Here is a 22488-nt window from a genome sequence, read left to right as displayed (position 1 = left end):
CCCCGGTGCTGCGGCCGGGCCTTCCCCGCTGGCGGCCGCCCCCGGCCCGGGGGAGGCGGCCGGGGAGAGGCCGGGCCTGGGCTGCCGCGGTGCCGAGCGGGCTGCCCGCCCTGCTTTGGTTGTTTTCCTCCCTCCCCCGCTTTTTCTTTTTCTCTTTTATTTTATTTTCTATATTTTTGTTTTGGTTTGGTTTTCTCCTCCCTGAGGCGGCTCAGCCCCGCACGTCCTGGCGGGATGCGCTTCTGTGTCAAAGTCATACGGACGAGAAAGTGTCCTGGAGCCAACGGTTCAGGCTTCCATTTTGAAATCCTCTTAATAATGGGATCCTTTTTCTTATTTCTATTTTTTTCTTTTTTTTTTTTCCCCACACTCAGCCCCAGCCATGCCCTGCGACGGGGGTGTTTGTGGGAGATGGCGGGGGGACACACACACACGACTGGTGGAAATTATATTTACATATAAGTGCCCGGGACTCCCCGGGTTTGGGCTGGTTTAGGTGTTCGATAACACACACGGCGATGCCGGAAAACCTGGCAGGGTTCGAGTTCTAGCTTATCAGGCCTTTCACTTTTCCTGGGTGATATGGATAAGGTTTAAAAATCAGTTGTAGATTGTTTCTCCCCCGAGTTCACAGTTGTCATTACAGTCTCTGTATTAATGTGTTATCTGTCTGTCATTTTCCTTCTTAAAATCTTTCACTGAGTGGAAGATTGTACTGTCAGGCACTGCTTTTTCACTTTGCATTCAGGATTAATTGCCCTCTATTAATTTTTCCTTACTGCTTTTAGTTATAACCTTAAAAAAACACCAAAATACCTATTTTAATCTCCTTTTGCAGTTTGAAGTATCACATTGTTTCCCAAGAACGTCATTAGCCTTATGCAAAAGTTGAACATTTACAACTCTGGGACTCGTGTCATAAACCCATCACTAGTTCCTGCTTTAGGCTTTTCTGGACTTGTTTTGATTTTTATTTTTGTTCCACAGAGGGAGTAACTCTTTGAAGAGCGTTTCTCTTGTCCTTGCTCTTGGTCTGTCCTTTTATCCAGTGGAGTTTGGTTGGGGTTTTTTTTTTGACGTACTCAGAGAAGGCATATTCTGTTTGGACTTCAGATTATTCTTTTTTTTCACAGCTGAAGGAGTATCAGCAGAAGAATAGCCCTGGAGCAACTGCAGGAACCAAGAAAAAACGCAAAACTAAAGAAGGCAGTAGACCTGAGACTCCCACCAACGATGACCAGCAGCCTCCAGAGAACGTGAGTGTCTCATTCTTTCTCCCAAACCCATTTCTTCTTTGGTTTTCCCAACAACATGACCAGAGCTGGGAAAGGATTGTGCTGGTGTAATAAATGAAAGGCGTAGATGCCTGTAGGATGCCTGCTGCTGCAGTTAGCACCACCTCTTCTGGAAGGTGGACGCTAGAGCCAGGGTATGTGCCGAAGCGGTGTCTCATCATACACCCTGTCATGCAGCCCTGGGTGTGTCCAGAGCTGCTGTTTTGAGGTGCGTGCTCCTAACGAGCTGGAGGATGCCGGTTTCTTTGGCTGCCTTTGATTGACGTTTTCTCCTCTGTCCTTTTCTGAGCCGTTTCTCTTTCCCCTTTTCTTTCGCCTCCTTTAGATTCAGAACATTCTGAAGGTGCTGGTGTCAGACCTTAACCGCTCCAATGGGGTAGCCATACCCTCATTGGACAAGAGGAAGGTGAGGCAGTGCTCGCGTCCCTCGCAGTGACTCGCTCTCCCTGCTGCATGCTTCGGGTTCTGTTCACACACTCCCCTCCATTTTTGGGATGGAGCCTTGTCCTGACATGGATCCACTCTCAGTTGCTTGAGTTTTGTTGCCGTTTTTATTAACACGAAGCTGTTTTGTTAACATGCGTTTCCATTGCTCCTTAAGTGCTTGTTTCCTGCTGGTTTGTGTCAAACTTAACATGTGAAAAAGTGAACCTTGTCAAAAAGTCTTCCGTGGGATGGTCGAACTTTGAGGAAAACCAGGAATTTGGGGTGAGGCGATAAACTGAACTGCAGTAGAAGAGGTGGTGTTTCCTTAGTCTGTATTTCTCCTGCTTTGGGTGTCATGGCCTTATTTCTTAGAGCCTTGGTTCTGAAGGGCTCATCTCCAGGCAAGCAGCTGCCCCGGTAAACTCTCCAGTTATTCCAGCCACCCCATTTTCTGACAGGCGATGACACTTGCGCAGGTGATGTACAGTCTGGCAAGTACCGTGGGTTGAAATATGTCGAGGCAGGAAGTTGGATACTTCAGGTCACGCATTTACAGGCTTTAACGCCTTCATGTTCCCCAGGCTCTGAAGAGGAGAGGGCAGGAAGCACGCCAATAAGCAACAGAAATGCATTCAGGAGCAAACATAAACAGCCTTTTTTAAAAAACTATTTTCAGAGTCAGTTTATTTAAATAAGGCTCAAATTGTGATAGAAGCTCATGGAAGTCAAACTTTATAGCCCAGAATTTTCTTCCAGTTTTCTTGTACCAAAGCTCTGCTTTTCACTTCACTTGCATCACTTTGGTAGCTTATTTCCCTACCACTGTTACAATTTAGTTGTCATAAAGTCACTCATTATTGTATTTTCTGCATATCCACGTGTCTCCAGCAATAAATATAACTGGAGTAATCACCAGGAGTACCAGGTAGATGCAGTGGAAGCTGCAAGGAGGAATGGAGTTTACTCTGAATTGCCTTTGTATCCCTTTTCTTCTTCGTTTGTGTGATAATACAGCAGCTACTCTATCCAACACACAGAGTGAACTGCAGAAAGTTCCTCCACCTGGACCTGTAGGTTGATAATCAGTAGAACTCGAGTGACACAAAGACTTACTGCAGGCTGTGAGGGTGCTGGATGTTCCAGCTGAAAGCATGTTTTGATTAAAGTTTTGCTCTTGTCATGGGGAGTATTTTCACTTAATACTCGTAAGCTCAGCGTAAGTTAGATCTCAGAAGAAGAGACTTGTTTCACATTGGAAGGGGAGATGAAGATGGCATTTGATCTTGCAGGGAAGACCTGCCTGTGTCTTCAGTTTTAGTCCTGTTCTGAAAATGAAGAATTTATTACTTCATTTTTGTTTTCCCATTTTTTTCTCTGCTTCTTTAGCATGGGGAGATATATTTTGATCCGATTGGCTGTTATGGAATTTGTGGATTATTGTGTTTTGGGTTTTAGGAATAATTTGAAAACTAATCTTTAATTGCAATATGTAATGAAAGAAAGATTTCTCTTTTCAGTTGCTGGCTTGTAAAAATCCTGAGTCAGGAAAATGCTGTTCAGAAACTCACTTGATGCTAATAGGGCAGAAAAGCTGATCGTTAGCATCTCAGCTACCGCTGCTATTGGTGTCCTAATGTGAGGCAGACTCCTCCCATCTCACCCACTCCAGCTTTCTTGGCTGGAAAACACAGAAAACCCAACAAAATAGGAGCCTTTGTGTGAAAGCAAATGGATTCTATATGTTAAGCTGAGCAGAATTACTAACATTTTACTCGACATTATTAGAACTTAGACTAGAAATTGGAAGATAATTGCTTTGCTCCTAACTATTTCCAACAAATTCAGCTGTTCAAATAGTTTTGGTTGGTTTTTTTTTATTTCTTTCGAAACTAGAGGAAGAAGTTCTCGTGGTTAAGGCACGTTACTGGTTTTGCATCTTGAAGCATTAAGCAAAAATAATGTCATGATCAGAAAGAAATTAAGGAAACATATTTGAGATGTACTGGGGAAGATATTCCTTCTGTCCATCTGATATTCCATATAAATGAGTGTCTGAATCAATAAAGGTGAAGTAATCTGAAGCTGGAGGAAGTAAAGGAACTCCTGACCTTCCTATAAGCACCTTATATTGCTTCATGAGAGCCCAAGTATCTGTCCTGCTAAAAAGAAATTGAGAAAATTCTATTTGTTCCCCTCTGCAGTCTTCCAGCTTATTGCTTTCATTAAATCTGTCTTCACTGTTACTGTATTTCCTCCTTGCTGCTTGATTCACGAGTAAAGTGCTGAACAGGTAAACAGGGAATGCCAAGAGAAAGATTCCTTGTTTCCTGTGCAGCACCAGGAAGGAAGTGACTGAAAGTAAGAGGGAGCTCTTTCAGCTGGAAGAGCAGAGAGCTGCAGTATATTGCTGGGGTTGAATGTTGAAAGGTTATCTCATTTGCTTTGTCAATATTGTTAAATGATGACTTACTGGAACCCGATGATGAAATAAAACAAATTGCCATAAAACACTAGAATGCTGCTCTGGGCCTTTATGGCTCTCCGATGCTGTACAAGGTAGATGACATTGCCCAGGTCACTGTGGCTTGGGAGAGGTGTCAGCAGATGCTGTTCATCCTCCTGCGAAGGCTGGATGAGAACTTGCATTGCTGTCCAGAAATAGTTTTTTGGCCCTTCTCTTTTCCATTTAGATTCTTGTAGTCGTGGCATTCATAGCTCCAGCCGGGCCACAGGCACCTGCTCCCAGCCCCCCTCAGTTTGGCCTGTTCACAAATGTCCTGTTTCTAAACTTGTGGCTTATGGCACGCCACAAACTTCACTGAGTTTTAGATGGAGTGTTTGAGTTTGACTAACCCAGTTTTCAAGTAGTCACTAAGCTGTTCTTTTCCACCTTAATTTGCACCCAGTGATCCGTGTTTTCCCCAGACACATCTTGAAGGGAGTGCTTTTCAAAGCAGAGGGACCACGCTTTAAAAGCTTTGCCCTCGCTCGCTTTTTTTGGTGAATCCTTTGCAGTAAATGTAGTGTGTGAACTTGGAGTTGGGTGATATTATGGCTCTGTGTCACAAAAGTGAGTTTGATTGTGGGACACGGGTTCTTCAGACTGGCTCTGAGAGGGCACAGGTCTGGGACAGTGTTTGTTCGTGGGTCGATGCAGTCCCCTGTTTGCTCTGGGGAGAACACAGATTCCCTTCCACGTGTTTCTAAATGATTGGTTGTTCACCCCTGTCTAGTTTTCACCGGCAGATCACAAGGTGATGTGTTCAGGTGTGTTTTCATTCATTTTGCATGAAGGCTGTAATCCCTGTGATGTGTTTTGTGACAGGCGTACTTTGAGAGTGATGTTGCCACTCGTAACGCTGAGCAGCTTGCTACCGATGTCCCTGTGCTGTCTAACAGCAACACCCTACCTAGTTGTGGTTCTGTTCTGCCTGCTCCCGGGAGCATGCAGCTGACGCAGGTTTGTGAATCATCATGAATATTGCCATTGAACACTGGTTAGCAATACCACCTTTTTTTTTTTTTTTCTGAGAAAGATGATCTTTATAAATATGACGTGACTAGTTCAGATTTTCTCCTGTTAAAAATACTACATTCTCCACTCTCCATCTAATCATCATCTATCTGTGAGAGCAGAGAGAGAAGTAGTGTCCATGGGCCCCTGCATCTCACGAAGCTGCTGTTTTCCTTCCCCTTCTCTCCTGTTTCATTAGCAGAAAGTGCCCTTAATAAGACAGCAGGTCAGACCAATCTGTGTTCCCTTTCACTACTTCAAGATTCAGTTGAAGTTTTTTCCAGCAAAGCAAAGTGTTGATTAAACTGATAAGTAGTAACAGCAAATGTAAAGCCTGTAACACTTCAGTTTCTCCATTCCAAGAAACCTGGGCTCACACCACTCGGAAATTACATGTAAGCCAGGACTGAGTTGGTGGTTTTAAGTTCATCTTTCTTTGGGAAGCAGTAATTATGGGTGCTGTGGAACCTGAGCCCAGATGTAATCAAGTCTTAACGACACACTCACAAATGTGACTCCCATCTTCTTTTACAGGCTTGTAAATTTTTGTGTTTCAATCCACAGATTCATGAAGCTGAGGATCATAAAAATGCTTTGGATGAGAACAGGTGAGTGTCTGTCTGTTCATCAGACAGCTTTGTAATGTGATCCCAAAGTGTCCAACAAATAAAGTTTTTATTCCTCCCCAGTGCTGGTCTGACTGGGGGGCAGTTCTCTGGGAGAAATTTTCATCGTGAGGTCTTTCTTTGTCCCCAGGTCCATCTCATCAACAGAAAGTCTGCGCCAGTTGTCTGAACAACTCAATGGCCTGGTTTCTCAGGTACGGCCTCGTTTGGATCCATTTGTCCTAATATTTCTCTTGGTGTTTGATATGGAGCTTTAAGCAGTCAGCTCAAGAAAACACTCTTCAGTCTCAGAGGTGTCTGCAGTCTCATCCTACTAAACAATACAGTATTTAAGCATTGAGAAGCAAAAAGTCCTGTTTTTGGAATGTAAAAATTGAGCAGTAGGAAGAAGAGCAGAGTGGGATGAATGAACTGCATGTATTCATGGAAAGATGTATTCTTGATTTAGTGGAAAAGAATCTAAGTCAATCTGCATAATTCACATCAGCTTGTCACAGGGGGAGTCTGCATCTATCCTTAGCCAGAAAAGTCTGTTTTCTGTGCCTGTGTGGGGTTATTTGAAGTGAAAGGTGCTATAAGAAGTATTATTATGACAGTCTGTTCTTACTTAATAGTGATTTGTTGCCTTGGGGAATAAAACTGACTTACTTGACTGGTTTACTTCTAGTCTACATCGTATGTGAATGGGGAAAGTGCTGTTTCTTCCACAAATATTAAGGAAATGGAAGTAAGTTGTTCTCAGTCTATTTCTTCTTTCTTATTTGCGACTGTTGATCACGTATTGGGACTCTGTGTTTACAGCAGTGTTAATGAGACCTAATTGAATGCACAGCTCACATACACCGCTGTCTACTGCTGTCTTGTGCTGTAATTGGGGAGTTGTGATCTACAGTAGGAGGCAGGTGTGAGAGGTGTTTCCAGTTTGGGGGCTGGGGATAATCTGGTTTCCATGCAACTGCACATCTTATTTCTCATTCACTTTTATGTCAGAATGAAGTCTTGACAGAAATGGATAAAATATGTTCACATCCTGGCTGCTTTTGTTGAAACCATAGATTTTGTTTTTGTTTGGAGAATCTGATTGTATCAAACTGTGGTAATGATTTATTTTTCTGTCCTTTTTAATTATTGCTTTTTTCCTCCCCTCCTCATCTTCTGCTCCTTCCCTTTTCTCCTATCTGCATGTGCCCATCAGACACGTTACCAGGAGCTGGCAGTAGCCCTGGATTCCAGCAATCTAACTAACAAACAGCTCGTTACAAAGATAGAGGAATTGGTAAGAAACAATCCAACCGACCAGTTTGACGTTGTCTTTGCTGCTCTTCCATGCTCTCTGGGTGTCTGCGAGGTTATGGGTTCTCTCACAGTGCCACAAGGAAGGCTGCTTACACAGCACTTTGTCAGGAACAAAATGGGCTGTATGGAAAACCGCTTAAGAGGATCAAAGTCGAAGGCCACTTGTGAATCTATTGGCTCATCTGAGGGACAAGAAACAGAGTTTTGTTGTTTCCATTTAAGCATGCTCTGTTGATCTCATCGTGCTTGCCCTGGATGATAAGCATCCTGATAAAACAGCTATTTCTGATCCTGGTCCTTGAATCCTTGAAACACAGAATTCTGGTGCTGGCAGCAGCGTGAAGACCTCCTTTCTGCAGGTGGTGATGCTGTTCTAAATATATCAGCAGAGTGGGAGCAATAGGTCTGAGAGAGAGCCTGGGGCTGGTTTCTGATCATATCCTCAGCTTCTCTTGGCACGATGAATGAACTGCTTTGTCCTGTGGCCTGCATGGATTCCTGCTGCTGCTTTTCAGCTTTAACACTGCAAGAAATGCAGCTAAGTGGACTTGTTTCAGTCTGAAAAGAGCCTTTCTTGTGTGAAATACTTTTCCTCATTTTGTTCCTCTCTCAAACTACACTTTTCCCAACATTCAGCATTTCCCAATGTACCCCATGACCCCTGTTGTTGTTTTATTTTTGGTTTTGGGTTATTTTTATTCCATTCTGTTTATTTTTGTCTTTTAGCTGGGCTGCAGAGGTACCTGGTGTAGTGCACTGCCCAGCCAGGATTCTCCTTATTAGCCTGCTTTTCTGTTTGCTTTTCTGGAACTGTGTAGGGCCTTTGCTGCATTTGTGGTCTTGCCTTTGATTTTCCTGGTTATGTTGTGCGCTGGCATTGCTAGAATCGAAACCTCTACCTCATCACCCTTCCATCTGCAGTTGTGTTTCAAAATGCATTGAAGCAGTAGTGGTGAAGAAACAGCTTGGCCAATGTGCATTCTTTGGGAAGGGGGAAAAAACACTAATTATATAGTTACTTTTGAAGCATCTGTGAGAAAACTGCTGAGGGGACAACAACAGCAAATGGCAAACAGAGCAGCACAGTTTGTGTGCAGCCTGGCAGAGAGCTGCTGCTTTGGTCTCCTTCACCACGTATTTAAGGAAAAACACTAATTATATAGTTACTTTTGAAGCATCTGTGAGAAAACTGCTGAGGGGACAACAACAGCAAATGGCAAACAGAGCAGCACAGTTTGTGTGCAGCCTGGCAGAGAGCTGCTGCTTTGGTCTCCTTCACCATGTATTTAAAGATCATAGAATCATAGAATGGTTTGAGTTGGAAGGGACCTTAAAGATCCTCCAGTTCCAACCCCCTGCCCTGGGCAGAGACACCTCCCACCAGACCAGGTTGCTCAAAGCCCCATCCAGCCTGGCCTTGAGCTGTGTACGACAAATCCCCAAGTACTTCACCCATAAGATTGAAATTGGCAGGGACAGAATTCTCCCTTTTTTCTGCATTTGGCTTCAGGGCTCTCCCTACCACCTTCTGCAGAGCCACACAGTGTGGCTCTGTGTGACTTAAAGGCCAGTTGTTAAGTGGGATAAAGATCTAAGGTCTCAGTTAAAGGAAAAGACTATGGGTTTTGCTTCAGGGCTCTCCCTACCACCTTCTGCAGAGCCACACAGTGTGGCTCTGTGTGACTTAAAGGCCAGTTGTTAAGTGGGATAAAGATCTAAGGTCTCAGTTAAAGGAAAAGACTATGGGTTTTGTTTGGGTTTGGGGCAGGTTTTTGTTGTTTCTTTGGTTGGTTTTTTTTAAAAAGCTTTTTTGGTGTTGATCCTGATACACCAGGATTGCTGCAATCAGTTTCACAGATGTGGGGTGTAAGTTCAGCTGAATTTGGTGGATGCTCAGATACAAACATACAAGGGTTTCACTAGTGGTGTTTGAGAAGAACTATGGTAATGTGCTGCACAACGGAAAACATACCTGATATGCCAGGTATATTTGTGAAGGAAGACCCAAATCTAGTATTTTTAATAGCTAAGATGAATTTCCTACTCTTCTACAGAAAGGATAATGGAAATTCTGTTTGCAGTAATTGGGCACATATCCTACTTGATTAAAGTGAAAATGTGTTTCAGCAGTATGAGGGTATTTTCTCTTAATTCTGGCACATCATTTTTTCTTCCTTAGAAACAGCAGAACCAAGAAGCAATGAATCAGCTGGAGAAGGTAAAGTGTGTCCTATTTTTGGGTAGATACAGAAATAGGTATCTGTTTCTCTGAGGAGCAGAAAGCAGAGTGGACTGTGGCACGGGCATACGTGATCTTGTGTTAGATTCAGTTTCATTTATAGCATAAGGGTGAATATTTTGACTTCCTGAGTTAGGCCTGGCAGGTAGCCTGCTTATGTAGACAGAAGCTAATATTTAAATGCTCCAGTACTGGAGGAGTGCAGTGGAGGCAGGGGATCACAGTTTAAATCCTTGCCAGTAGTTTGCATTCCAGACACTGCCACGTTTATGCTCGCAGTGATTGCGCTGTGCTGTCGTTGCCATTCTAGGATGGCAAGGACATAATGAAGGAGTTCAATTAATGGAAGACTGAAGTATGTCTTTAAAAATACTCGTGTCATGTAGCTGCTGGAGGCACTACCAATGAATCACCGCTTTTTCAGTTTGACATAAACCAACAAGGGTTAACTATCTACATTTTTGTGCTGAATAGGCATCATTTGTTTATGCAGGAAAAGAAGGAGTTTGAGCAGAAATTCTCTAAAGAGCAAGCAGCACTGAGGGAACAGCTACAGGTAAGACAGAGCCTCCATTACAGTAATATCACCCGGGTTCTGCTGATCTCTGGATCACTGACCACTCACAGTCTTTACCCTGGAAGCCATGAGTCCATTCCTTCAGGGAAACTGGGAGTCACTCAGCCAGGCTGTACTTCCCTGCAAGAGCTCTTTGCCTTTACGGAATTATTACCCTTTTCTGGTAACAGTGACGTTGCAGTTACAAGGAAAGAAGTTTTGTGCTGAGTTGATTTTCCTTTCCCAAAGGTTCACATCCAGACTATTGGAATTCTGGTTTCTGAGAAGTCTGAGCTGCAGACGGCCCTTGGACACACTCAGCAAGCTGCACGGCAGAAATCAGGTAATTGATGTGAGCGCTCCGGCTCAAGCTGTTGTTAAACTGTGGATTTCAAGTCACAGGCATGATAGTTCCTGGCAGCCAGCTCACAACAGTCACCGACTCCCTAATGAGCAATACTTGGCACTGTCACTGCCTCTGTCATCGTAGCTGCCCCCAAATTGGAGCATGTTGATCCCATGGCAGTTGAGGTTCTTTTGTGCATCACTAAAGCCCTGTCAGCCCTGTTTGGGCCTGGTGACTACTCCAGACTGTTCCTTTCTGACTTTCTGATTCTTTTAAAACTTTGTTCCCTTTTCTTCGCCCTCCCTCCCACACAGCTGTCACGTTAACCTAGGTTTTACTCGAGCCTTTCATTCTGAATTAAATTTGAGCAATTCTATTAGGGAAAAAAAAAAAACCTCCAACCAAACAACACATTGTCTGTTGTTCTGCAAAGGAAGTTTCATCATCTCCCTCTAAAAGTGAGGAAGGTAGTTACAGAGAGCTTTTCTGCCCAGAGTCGCTAGTGATTCACCTCTAGAGCCAGGTCTACTCATTTACAAAGCTCTGTGCTGCCTGAAGAGCTTGTTGACAAAGTAGAAAGTGCTGTTCAGCCAGTTCCAAAATGCTCTTTGTGGTCTAGACTGAACTGACTGACTCTGTTCTGACTTGTTCAGGAGAAGTTGAAAACCTGGCTGCTCGTTTACATTCATCTCGCCAGAGGGTATCAGAGCTGGAACGTACTTTGTCCTCCATCTCTATGCAGCAAAAACAGTCAGAGAAGGTAAGAGTCACCTCTGTTTATGCTTAACCAGCAGCTCTGCCTTTGGCTATTTGCTTGTCACTACACTACTACAAAGTCTGTAGTCCCTGCTTAGAGAAGAGGCAGAAATTAACCTTGTTAATTAACCTTGTAAAACCCTGTGTTCTCTGTGATCAAGGCAAACTTCATTCAGGTTTCTGTGACCACTAATCACATGGTCCTGTTGCTGTCTTCACATCTGGCACCTTTCCTCATTAGTCTTGCCAGCTCCACACCACAGAAGCCTCACAGACCTTGTCCCAGAAGGGTCTCCCTCAAACAGACCCTTTAGTATTGATATTAATCCAGAAGTTTGCAGAAATAACCTCATGTGCAGTCAGTAGCCTCACATTTGAAAAGACTGAACAGACAGACTTATTCCTGGCAAATTCAGGAGGTTCTAAGCAAACCCATCCTGAGGAGTTTGCCAAAGTTTTGACATTTTCCACTTCAACTGATCTGCTAAAGGTGGAATGAAGTATTTTTTGAACATCTTATTTGTTTGGCTAAAGTCTGTGGATGACTCAATCGTTTCCTTTTTCTCCAGCATAATAAAGAATTAGTGAAGGAGCGAGACAACCTGAAAATGGAACTGTACAAGCAGAGGTAAGTCCATTCTGCTTGTTACTGCAGAGTGACACTGCTCTTCTCAGTAGAGCCACAAAACATAACGAGGGGCACAGACCATTTGGGAAGTTGGCTATTCAATTTAATTTAAAAAAAAAAGTCACTAGATGTGATTTCTGTGATTCTAGCTGCTATGAAGGACTGGATTGTAAATTTATGGCATGGACATCAGCAGTCCCAGAGTACATATAGTGATGCCACTTCAATTTTTTGTTTGTTCCAGCAAAAGTAGCGAGGAAATAAAGCAGCAGAATTCGGAGCTGTCAGAGAAAGTTCACTCCCTGGTTTCTGTGAACTCAGCTATGAAGTTGGATATGGAGGATTTGCATAAGAAGCTGGAAATGGCTGAACTGATGCTTCAACAGGTAACCATAATATTCCTGGGATGTGAGGGTAGATCGTGCTGATCATTGTAAGACTTTGCTTCTGACAGCGGGGGCAAGACTAAGTCTTGTTTTTAAAGGAAGGTGCAAAATCCCATCAAGACATCCTCTTAGTAACAGGCTTTCAGTGAGGGCTCTGAGGAACAGAAAGTCTATATTCTAAGGAGCAGGAGCACTAGATTGAAGACATTGTGGTGGCAGTGGTCAGCTAAAAGAATGCTATAGAGTACAAGAGGGTGACTGAATGTATAAGTCTTGTTTTTAAAGGAAGGTGCAAAATCCCATCAAGACATCCTCTTAGTAACAGGCTTTCAGTGAGGGCTCTGAGGAACAGAAAGTCTATATTCTGAGGCGCAGGAGCACTAGATTGAAGACCTTGTGGCACTGGTCTGCTAAAAGAATGTTATAGAGTTCAAGAGGGTGACTGAATGTACCAAGTGTGAAATACAGTGAATTTCCTGCTTGTCCCTGTGCAGCATTTTCATCATTTGTTGTCTAGTCTCACTGAGAAACCAGTTGAGTTGGGCAATGGCAACTTGAGGGTCAGATGTAGAACATTAAGAGAAGCAGGCAGTTAGAAGGGGAGTTCTTGAAGCCAGCTGTGAGCAGTTCACAATCAAGCTTGGTGTTAAGGTGAGCCTGTCAGGCAAGAAACTCTTTTTTTTTTTAGGTTCTCCCCCCTCTTTTTTTTTTTTCCCCAGACAGTGGCTTAAGTTACCCTTGCGTGAGCCTGTCAGGCAAGAAACTTTTTTTTTTTTTCAGGTTCTCCCCCCCTCTTTTTTTTTTTTTTCCCAGACAGTGGCTTAAGTTACCCTTGAAAACAAGCCAACTGCTACTCTTCTAGGAAAAGTACTGTGTCTCAGCTGAACCAGCCTTGCTACTTATCCCACTGACATGTGCCAGACATTGGCTTTAAATTCCTGACATGTTTGACAACTTTTAAGGTCACAAGTTTTATACCATCTGATTTGGCTGTATAATACAGATTCTGGAAATGCACAAAGTTTCTGAGCCAAATAATTTGATTAAAGCACATTTTCTTAATCAAAAACAAAGAACTAAACATAAAATTGGTAGGGAGGAGCTGCCCAATTCAGCCTGTTTTACAGGGCTAAAATCTAAGCTTTTTTTTTTTTTTTTTTTTTTTCATTGGAGCACTTTAAAGGGCTATAGAAGGTTACAACATGGATCATGTGGCAGGTTACTATCAGGGGAAAGGTTACACAGGAATTGAGTATTAACATTTCACCATAACTTTTTGATTTTTGTTGGCAGTTCTCAAATCAGGCAGGGAGTCTGGATGCCAACCAGCAGCTGCAGATGGCACTGGAAGAGAAGGTGGGCCTGGAAACCCAGGTTGCTCAGGTGAGATTATATTTGTGTATACATATGTATATAAATATTTCATATTTATGAAATAGGATCCAAATCTTCTGTAAAGAAACTTCCGTGGAAGAACGTAAATATTTCATATTTATGAAATAGGATCCAGATCTTGACTTCTGTAAAGAAACTTCTGTGGCAGAAGAACACACCCTGAGCTTTGCATTCACACTGGTTTCCTCAAGCTTTATCCCTTAAGCAGTCACTGCGAATTTTATTTAGCCAGTATGATTTTCTTTGTGTTTTATTTTGTTTTGAACAGCTCTCGGAGTCACTTCAGCAGCTCCAGGCAGAAAGGGATCAGTATGTAGAGAAACTGAAGGAGGAGCGGAGCGTTTGGCAGCAGCGGGTGCAGCAGCTCTCTGAGCAGGTAACGTCAGGGGCAGCATCGCAGCTTTTGCCAGGCCCAGGAGGGAGTAAATACACCATGATCGCTGTTTTAACTTTCACTTATGTGGTCTTGCAGGTCCACACAATGGCAGAGGAGAAGGAGAAGTATATGGCTCAAATTCGGGAGCTGGAAGCCAATATTACAGAGCTGGTGAACAAATCAGGTATGGCTTCCTACGTGGGGCTTCATTCCCACTGCAGAGCACCAGAGGGTTAGCTCTGTCCGTGCTGTGCAGGAACTTCTGCACAGAGGTGCAAGTTGATCTGGTGTTCTGAAGAAGGCAGCTGAAGGCCTGGTGACTCTAAGAAACCTTTCATCCTACCAAACAACAAAAGAACTACTTCAACTAATTGACCAGCAGATTTTATGTCTTTGGTGTCTGCCTGACTGTACTGCCAGCCTCTCTGGCCCAGGAGTTTGAGGAGGCAGGATGCTCTTGCTGGGGCTGAGGGAGTCAGTGGCACGCAGCAGGATGCTGTGCTTGGGTTTGGGGTCCCTTCATTCCTCTGGATGCCCTGCAGTGAGGATTGGATACTGCAGCTGGTGACACCTTCTGGGTCCCAGAGCCCTATAGGTTGGGGTTTGCTTTATGTATGTAATAGTGATGTGTGTTACACAGCCCCTTTGAGCTGCTTCTGATTCTGTTTCCTCAGCAGTTAAGCCCATGGATATCGAGCCTTCCTTACCAGCAGGGCCCACGGCCGCTGAGTTGAGTCTGCAGGAAGAGATCCAGAGGCTGCAGCAAGAGAAGGAGGAGCTGCACGGGCAGTTCCAGGCCCAGGTCCGGGACAACGAGCAGCTGAGCCACCTCAACCGGGAGCAGGAGGAGCGGCTGCTGGAGCTCGAGAAGGCCGTGCAGCGCTACAATGAGGAGTCTGTGGACAGGCAGCAGATCCTGGAGGACATGCAGAGTGACAAGGCCACAATCAGCAGGGCACTGAGCCAAAATCGGGACCTAAAGGAGCAGCTGGCTGAGCTGCAGAATGGGTTTGTGAAACTGGTATGTTTCTTTCGTGCATCTTTTGCCACTGCTTCCCTCCCTGGTGCAGTCCTTCCATAGCACAGATGTAAAAAACTGGTAGAAGCATTATCGTCTCTTGTCCTCTGAGGCTATGGATGCTCCAACTTCTGTGATCCATATTGCCATGCCAGGAGGTTCCCTGTAATCCCTTACTCCCTCGGGTGCTCTGGCAGGTGAAGCAGTACCTTTGTTCAGAGCAGTTTCCTGTCCCTCTCATCCCCTAGCAGTCAGGCTATTTCTTTCCCTGATTATTCCTCCTACCCTTTGACCCTTCCCATTTTCTGTTCCCTGTATTTGCCCACGAGGAAGAAGTTCTCAGCAGTTTTCTCTCCTGCTGCTCTCATTCGTATCCATCCTGGAGCTGAGTCCTTACTCTTGCTTCTTCCAGTGTAACAGCTTCCCCTTTGGGGTCCTGGCAAACTGACACAAGGTCTAGCCGTTCATTTTTCTTTAGTCCTTTCTGAACTCTTCTTGGTTTTGAATGTCTGTGGCTCTGTTTGGGGTATTCACACCACCCATCTGCTTTGGAGCTGACAGGCTGTGTGATGTGCCAGGCCTCTTCTTGGCGCGGTCCCAGCACTGATTCCCCTGGCTCTTTCCTTGCTCTTCTTCTGTCTTCTGAACCTTTCCTGATTCCCCTGGCTCTTTCCTTGCTCTTCTGTCTTCTGAACCTTTTTGTAAGTTATTTACTGCCCTGAAATGGTCAATTTATGGCCCTTGGTTACTCCCCAGAATGACACAAGGGATGGCATCCTGTTGTATCAGGAAGGAACATGGTTTATTGAGAGTACAGGTTTATGTTGGTTGGGGCAATTTCCTTAGACAGTGGCATTTGTCTTGCAGACAAATGAGAACATGGAGATTACAAGTGCCCTACAGTCAGAGCAACATGTAAAGAAAGAGTTGGCCAAGAGGCTCGGGCAGCTGCAGGAGAACCTGGGGGACCTCAAAGAGACGGTAAGCAACAGCCACTGGGATGGCCGGGCAGGTACAGAGTGGTTTATGCAAACAGCTGGCAACTTTCCCAACTTTGATGGAAGGATGGAAATGGGTATTGTAATGATCAAGCTGGGAACCTTCCCCCATCGTCTGCTGTCTGATGTGAGGGATCAGCATGTGGGGGCAGATGGTGGCTGCCTGCCTAGCTGGTGGCTTTGGGGTAATGTTGACAGCTTGGATCAGCTTTTCTGGCAGAAATGGTTTGATACGATGATTTGATCTTGTTGTGTCAGCTGGAACTGAAAACCCAGGAGGCTCGGGGGCTGCAGGAGCAGCGGGACCAGTACTATGGCCACCTACAGCAGTACAGCGTGGCCTACCAGCAGCTGGCTGCCGAGAAGGAGGAGCTGCACAAACAGTTCTTGCTGCAGACACAGCTGATGGATCGGCTACAGCATGAAGAGGTGCAGGGGAAGGTGACAGTGGAAATGCACCTGAAAGAGCTGCAGCAGACCAAGGTAAAAGCAGAAAGGGGCAAGCGAATTATGGGAGGAAAAGTGCTTACCTGCATTAAGTATTAATTAAGCAAAAGGTTGGACCAGATAATCTTTGGCAGTCCCTTCCAGCCCGGGGTTTTCTGTGATTCCATCCTGTGCAATACAGGTGGATGATCCTCACCTGGAGCAGAAGCACTGCTTTTTGTGCTTTTGGTGCTACTGTCTGAAATGTAGTGGCTGTTTGCAGTCTGGCCTGCACAGGTCTCAGTGACTTTTGCTTCTCCCTTACAGGAAAATCTGGAAGCTGTAGCTAAGGAAAACAAAGAGCTGCAGGCCCAGATTAGTCAGTTGGCAGCAGACCTGGATGGCAGGGTTTTGCACCGACTAGAGGGTGAGTAGCTGCGGCTGGTCTCGGGGAGGAGGCAGAGCTGGGCTCTCTGGGGTATTACCTCCTTGTTCACCTCCCTCCTTTTACAGGAGACGGAGTTGAAAGTGAAGCAATGACCGAAGAAATCCAAAAATCTTCATTTGTGATCCCAGAGAAGTTTGAAAGCCATGAAGAAATGGTGAGTCTTAACGGGTAGAAAAGCCTCTGGTTTTAGTTCTAAACAAATGTCTAGACAAGGAAGCAAGTTAAATTGCAGAGGGGTTGCACTGGGTGCATGGAGTGGGCTGTTGATCAGCTGTAATTCCTACCAACGGAGGTGCAGTAATGAGGGAAGGTAACAGTTCCTGGTGCATAGCAGCAAAAACCACAAGACTTCTGCAGCATCCTTGCTGGAACTCTGGCACTGGCTTTAATTATGAAGACAACTCAGCTGGCAGAGTAGCTCTCTAATTGTGATGATGATGTTCTCTTTAGTTTGGGAGGCAGTTTGGAAATGGTGTTGAATAATATCTACTAGATTTTTCTGTAAGTAGAGTCATAATTGGAAAATACTGTGATCAAACGGATACCATGGGAGCTAGTATTTAACCTGTGTATTTGTACTGCTTGGGAATGAGAAAAGATGCAGTAGTTGCTGCCTGGTTCAGTTCCAGGGCAGTCACCAAGTACTTTGGTTTTGTACCCATAAAGAAAATGAGTGAAATGTTACTCTCTTTGTCCTGAGATGGACCATTGATCACGCCTCACACAGGAGAAGCACTAATGTGTGTACTCTGGAATTCTCAGGTTGCTTTCTTGACATCTGCCATGTCCCAAGTGGAGAAGGAGCGAGAGGACATGAGGCAGCAGCTGGCTGCTCAGAAGCAGCAGTGCAGAAGCCTCCTGCAGCAAATAGCAACTCTTAGGCAGGAGCAGCAACACAACGTCACGCTGGCGGGAGGTAAGAGTTTTGTGCAGTTTGGGGACAGTGAATATGGAGGGGTGGCTCTGCCAGCTCCTCTGCCTTCTGAGACACAGCTACAGGCTTTGTGAGTGCATCGTGTCCAAGGAGGAACTGTAAATTACATGTGTTCCTTCCAGGTTCCACCATGGATACTGTTCCAGTGGAAGTCCATGAGGCTTTGAAAACTGCCATGGAGAAACTACAGGTAAGCAAAGGATCTCACCTTCTTTCAGCCCTGCGACGCTGCTCAGCTAGAGCTTGATCCGGTGTCACACTCTTACAGCACACACAGACTGACTGTAGGGGAATAAGTAGATGTTCCATAATAATAAGCTACTTTCTAAAAAGTTTATCACTGCTTGTCTCAGCACATGAAAGCCTGCAGCAGTAACTCCCCTCCCACCCCCAAAGACCGTGAGTATTAGTGCCTGACACTGACCTGTGGTCTCTTTCTAAAGAAATAGCTGAAAACCAGACTGAGTATCTTCACCCTGCTGGGATGAAGCGGTGATTGCAGTCTTGAGAGCTGAGTATCACCAGAGCTGGGCTGTCCCAGCAATGAGAAGGTTAAAAGGCACTTTGTTTCATCAGCCCTTCTGCTTCCCAAAATGCGGAGATGCCTTTTTATCCCTCCTCTAGCTCTCCGTCTCCTCTCTGATCTTTTTTAGCATCAAATTGGAGACAAGTTGTAAAGGCAGCAAGACTTGTTCGTGGGCTCAGCCTGATGTGATTGGAGGGTGTTATCTTTAACACAGGGGTTCTCTGTACGTGAGCAGCTCAGATGATTGATACCAATTCTTGTGTTCAGTCCCGTTTCACAGACCTGATGCGTGAGAAAGCTGATCTGAAGGAACGGCTGGAAGAGTTAGAGCATCGCTGCATTCAGCTCTCCGGGGAAACCGACACCATCGGTACGTTGAGGCAACACCAGCACAAGCTGAAGCTGGCTCAGTACGTTATTTATTTGGGGAACAGAAGGACCCCAACAGCTTTTGGAGCTGGAGCCCTCCAGCTACCAAGCAGTTCTGGTCTCCTGCTGCTGCCTAACTAGGCTGGATCCCCAGTCCAGGGCTGGATTGGCTGGATCCTCATACCACATAGTTCTATGCTCCCCGTAAGGCTTATACCCCAGCCTTGCTAACGCTTATCCCTTACACTTCTCTTGTATTCCAGGGGAGTATATTGCATTATACCAGAGTCAAAGGGCTATCCTCAAACAGCGGCACCAGGAGAAGGAGGAGTACATCAGCAGATTGGCCCAGGATAAGGAAGAGATGAAGGCAAGGACTCTTTTTCTGTAGGGTACATCAGCAGATTGGCCCAGGATAAGGAAGAGATGAAGGCAAGGAATCTTTTCTGTAGCACTGCTCCAAGCAGGGCAGGCCTGGGCAGCACTTGCACAGTCCAAACCTTTGCGTGTTGTTCCTCAGCTCGCTTTAACTGTCAGGTTGCTACTTTGTGATGGAGGCAGGACTGCAACCCGTAGGGCAGCGTTTGCGTGCACGTTTCATGGGCTTTCCTTTCCTTTGGTGCAGATGAAACTCCTGGAGCTGCAGGAGTTGGTGATGCGTCTGGTGAGGGAAAGGAATGAGTGGTACAGCAAGTACGTGGCAGCCGCTCAGAACCCAGAGCTGTTGGGGAGCGGGAGCGACGGCGTCCTGCCAGGGGAGAGGCGCATCGAGCTCAACGCGACCGACGGAGAAGGTAAGCTGGGGTCAGGACACGTTCTGTGACATGAAATACCACAAGGTCTCGGTGCTGTGTGCTGGATGGGTGTCACCTGCCTTCTCTGTGTCCCCCGCAGGGTTACGAGAAGTGAATTTAGCAGATGAAGCAGAACAAGAGGCTGCTGTTCTTCATCAATCCGGTTTCTCCCCTATCGACAGTAAAGCTGCTCAGCCCAGCCAAGAGGACCCCACAGCAAAGCAAATAATGCAGCTTCTCAGAGAAATCCAGAACCCTCAGGAGAGGATGAGCTCCCTGCTGGAAAACCCCTGCATTCCCTTCTTCTACCGTGCTGATGAGAACGATGAGGTCAAAATCATGGTAGTTTAAGTGGCGCTAAATCTTAATTGCAGCAATTTTCTATGAGTCTGAAAGGACTTATCTGACTTGTACGTGCCCATACCTCTGCTCAGTGCCCTTGGTGAGACCAGATTCTTAAAGACATCAGGAAAGAGGGATTGCATCAGACAGAACTCGAGCATCAGAGCTCATCCTCCCTTTCTCTTTCTTCTGTTACTTGGTGTGCTTGGAGCACAGGCAGACTCACACTAATCCTGGGAGGCAGCTGGTGCTGGCACTTCACCTGGGCTGGGGGGAAGGGGATTCCATGACTTTGGGCAAAATGACTTGATCCTTTGTCCCAGACTCTGCTGCCAGCAGGCAGCTTCACAGCAGTGACCGAGCAGCGGTTCTGATCCATCACTCATGACTGTAATCAATCAGCCTAGATCCTTCCAGGGCTCCCAAAGCAACTAACTTATTCTGGTAACGAACTCTTTGGACTCTAAACAGGTTGGTTTTGTTTCATACTATGTACCTTTAAATTTCCCACTTTCTTCTGCAGCCTGATCTCTTACAACTGTATCTGAAACTGGCCTGGTCAGTCTTGAACAGCCAAAAGATGCAGGTTCCTGGCACACGCGCCAGCCCCATCGATTCTCATTGCTCGGGGAAGGGACCCAGGGTGGCCTTTTGAGTCTTTTTGGTTACTTGACAAAGCTTTATGTGATTCTTGGGAGTGGGGTGGAAATGTAACTGCACTTTGAAGGATGATGTGTTTCACTTGTATGTGTCTGAAGGTTTTATTTATTTTAAAAAAATGGGAGAAATAAGTAAAAGGAAACCACTTAATAAACATGCTTTGTTTTGAATTTATGGACTCTAGGGGTTCTAGTTTGCCATCACTTAACTTTCCTCCTCTCCTATTTCGGTGAGGAGGGCATTAGGTGGAATCCAAGATCCTGTGCCCCCTGGTAGACTCCTGGGACACACACCAGTGACAGTGGCATCACCTGGCTCTGCCTTGAAGCTGTAGCCCTAATGCCAAGGAGAAAACAAAACGTGGTGGGAGGAGAGAGGCCCCTGAAGCAGCAGCAAAGCAAATCCCCTGGGTGCACAAGCAGTGAGGTGAACAGCCCACGCACGTCCTGCAACTAAATTTGCCTGTTCTTAGGAGGGTTAGTTTCAGCAACGGCATTTTAAGGAAAAGCACAGGGGACCAGAGGGTCACAGCTGTGTGAGCCCAACACTCAGGCCTGGGCTGGTGCCTGCAGCAGCACCTACCACCTCTTGTCAAGATAAGATGCAAGCACAAGAACGCAGTATCAATTTTTGTGTTTGTCAACAACAAAACCAGAGACCGTTCATTTCTGCTGTGCCCAAGTTGCTCAAGCTTTACCCCAGCACTGCAGAGAGAGTTTTTATTTCTAACGCCCTGCCCAAGTTGCTCAAGCTTTACCCCAGCACCGCAGAGAGAGCTTTTCTTCTAACGCCAGAAGCAGATTGTGGGTTGGGGTTTTTTTGTTTTTAAAAATGGTTCATCTTGATGTTTCCATATACAACTGAAAAAAAGCTTACACAGAACAAACAGTACTTTCCTGTGAAGGCATCAGGGGAAGATGGAAGCTGTTCTTTGAACTCCTTTCATTGGATTGACAGTAGTGGTGTCTGGTACTGTACAACACAAGTGACACAGGCTCCCAAGCCCCTGCTGCACAGGGTTGTGTACATAGTGTATCTGTGTAAAATGCTGTATATTCCTCAGATACTAAGCCTTTTGCAGTGTTTAAGGCTGCTCAGGCTATTCATAAATCTGTATCATAACTAATGGGGGCAGGGCTGTGATTTAATACAGAGCATTATTATAAACTGAGTAAATATTTATTGGGTGTTCTACTCTAGTACTGTGAAGGAGACAAGACCAGTGAAGAAGGTCTGCAGGCTGTTGTAGAGGTGACTTAATCCTGTTACAAATCCGCTTTCTGAATAAACTTATTCAGATGGGCACTGACTAGATGTATTTCTTCTGTCCAGATCACCTTGAAATTTGGCCAGGAAAAAAAAGTGAAGAATGAGTTCTTTATTAAGAAGACCTGCCCTGGCATGGATGCCCTTTTCACTTAGCTTTCATGAATGTTTTCCTGTAGACAGATTGCTGACAAGCCCGAGATGTTTCTCTTGGCCAGCATTGCACATCCAAACCCTTGCTTCAGATTCATTTTTCACCCTGCTCCCTTTAGGACTGTTTCCCTGACCCCACCTTTACTTTGAGTGAACTCAGAGCAGGAACTACCCTTCAGCTGACACACAGTTGCTTTCAATTGGAGTAACTGACCTGCCTCAAATCCCAGGTGCAGAGGCAAAGTTTCTACTTAAAGGCCTTAAGCACCAGATAACAAGAAACAGCTGTTACACAGAGAGGACACTGTTTGACAGGGCTGTAGATCAGTGGACAGGAGTTTATCTTGCCTAGGCAGGGGAGGTGGGGAAAAAAATGTAGGACAGAGTAGGGTTATTGTCTCAGATTGCAGAGAAGCTGCAGTTAGAACCCATAAAAAGACACAGTAGAGCTAGAACAGACATAGGAAGGAAGCACTAGAGATTTAGTCTACTCTCTCAACCCACACTGGTTATTCATCGACTATGAATAAAGTCTTCAAGGAGATTTTTGCTGATTAAAGTCTAAGGAGTACTGGGGAGATTGCACAAGCCCCACAGCCAGCTGTAGCAAAGGCACCAATAGTGCAGTGACAGAAGCCAGCAACCCCAGAGCTCCTCATCTCCTCCTGCAGGAGCAGCGCTGGAGCCCTGTTACCCAGGGGATTAAGGAATCTGT

At 45.4% G+C, this 22488-nt stretch overlaps 1 protein-coding gene across 1 annotated transcript; it reads left to right on the top strand.

Annotated features, from left to right (window-relative positions):
- Positions 1–518: 518 nt before the first annotated feature.
- Positions 519–20524, top strand: GOLGA2 (golgin A2). Its single transcript, XM_014945588.1, is given in 29 exon segments — positions 519–538; positions 1087–1125; positions 1127–1256; positions 1621–1701; positions 5047–5181; positions 5800–5843; positions 5992–6055; positions 6529–6588; positions 7057–7137; positions 9337–9375; positions 9890–9952; positions 10202–10295; positions 10952–11058; positions 11624–11682; positions 11927–12068; positions 13362–13451; positions 13732–13839; positions 13936–14023; positions 14514–14860; positions 15725–15838; positions 16114–16338; positions 16609–16708; positions 16795–16883; positions 17492–17645; positions 17786–17853; positions 18457–18559; positions 18822–18928; positions 19184–19352; positions 19453–20524. Coding segments are annotated over 29 exon segments (3171 nt in total). The 3' UTR covers positions 19704–20524.
- The last annotated feature ends 1964 nt before the right edge of the window (positions 20525–22488 follow it).

Source organism: Calidris pugnax, unplaced genomic scaffold (genome assembly GCF_001431845.1).
Source record: "Calidris pugnax isolate Ruff unplaced genomic scaffold, ASM143184v1 scaffold22, whole genome shotgun sequence".
Lineage (NCBI taxonomy): Eukaryota > Metazoa > Chordata > Aves > Charadriiformes > Scolopacidae > Calidris > Calidris pugnax.
Note: the sequence above shows the minus strand (reverse complement) of the source record. Positions and strands in the feature narration are given on the sequence as shown.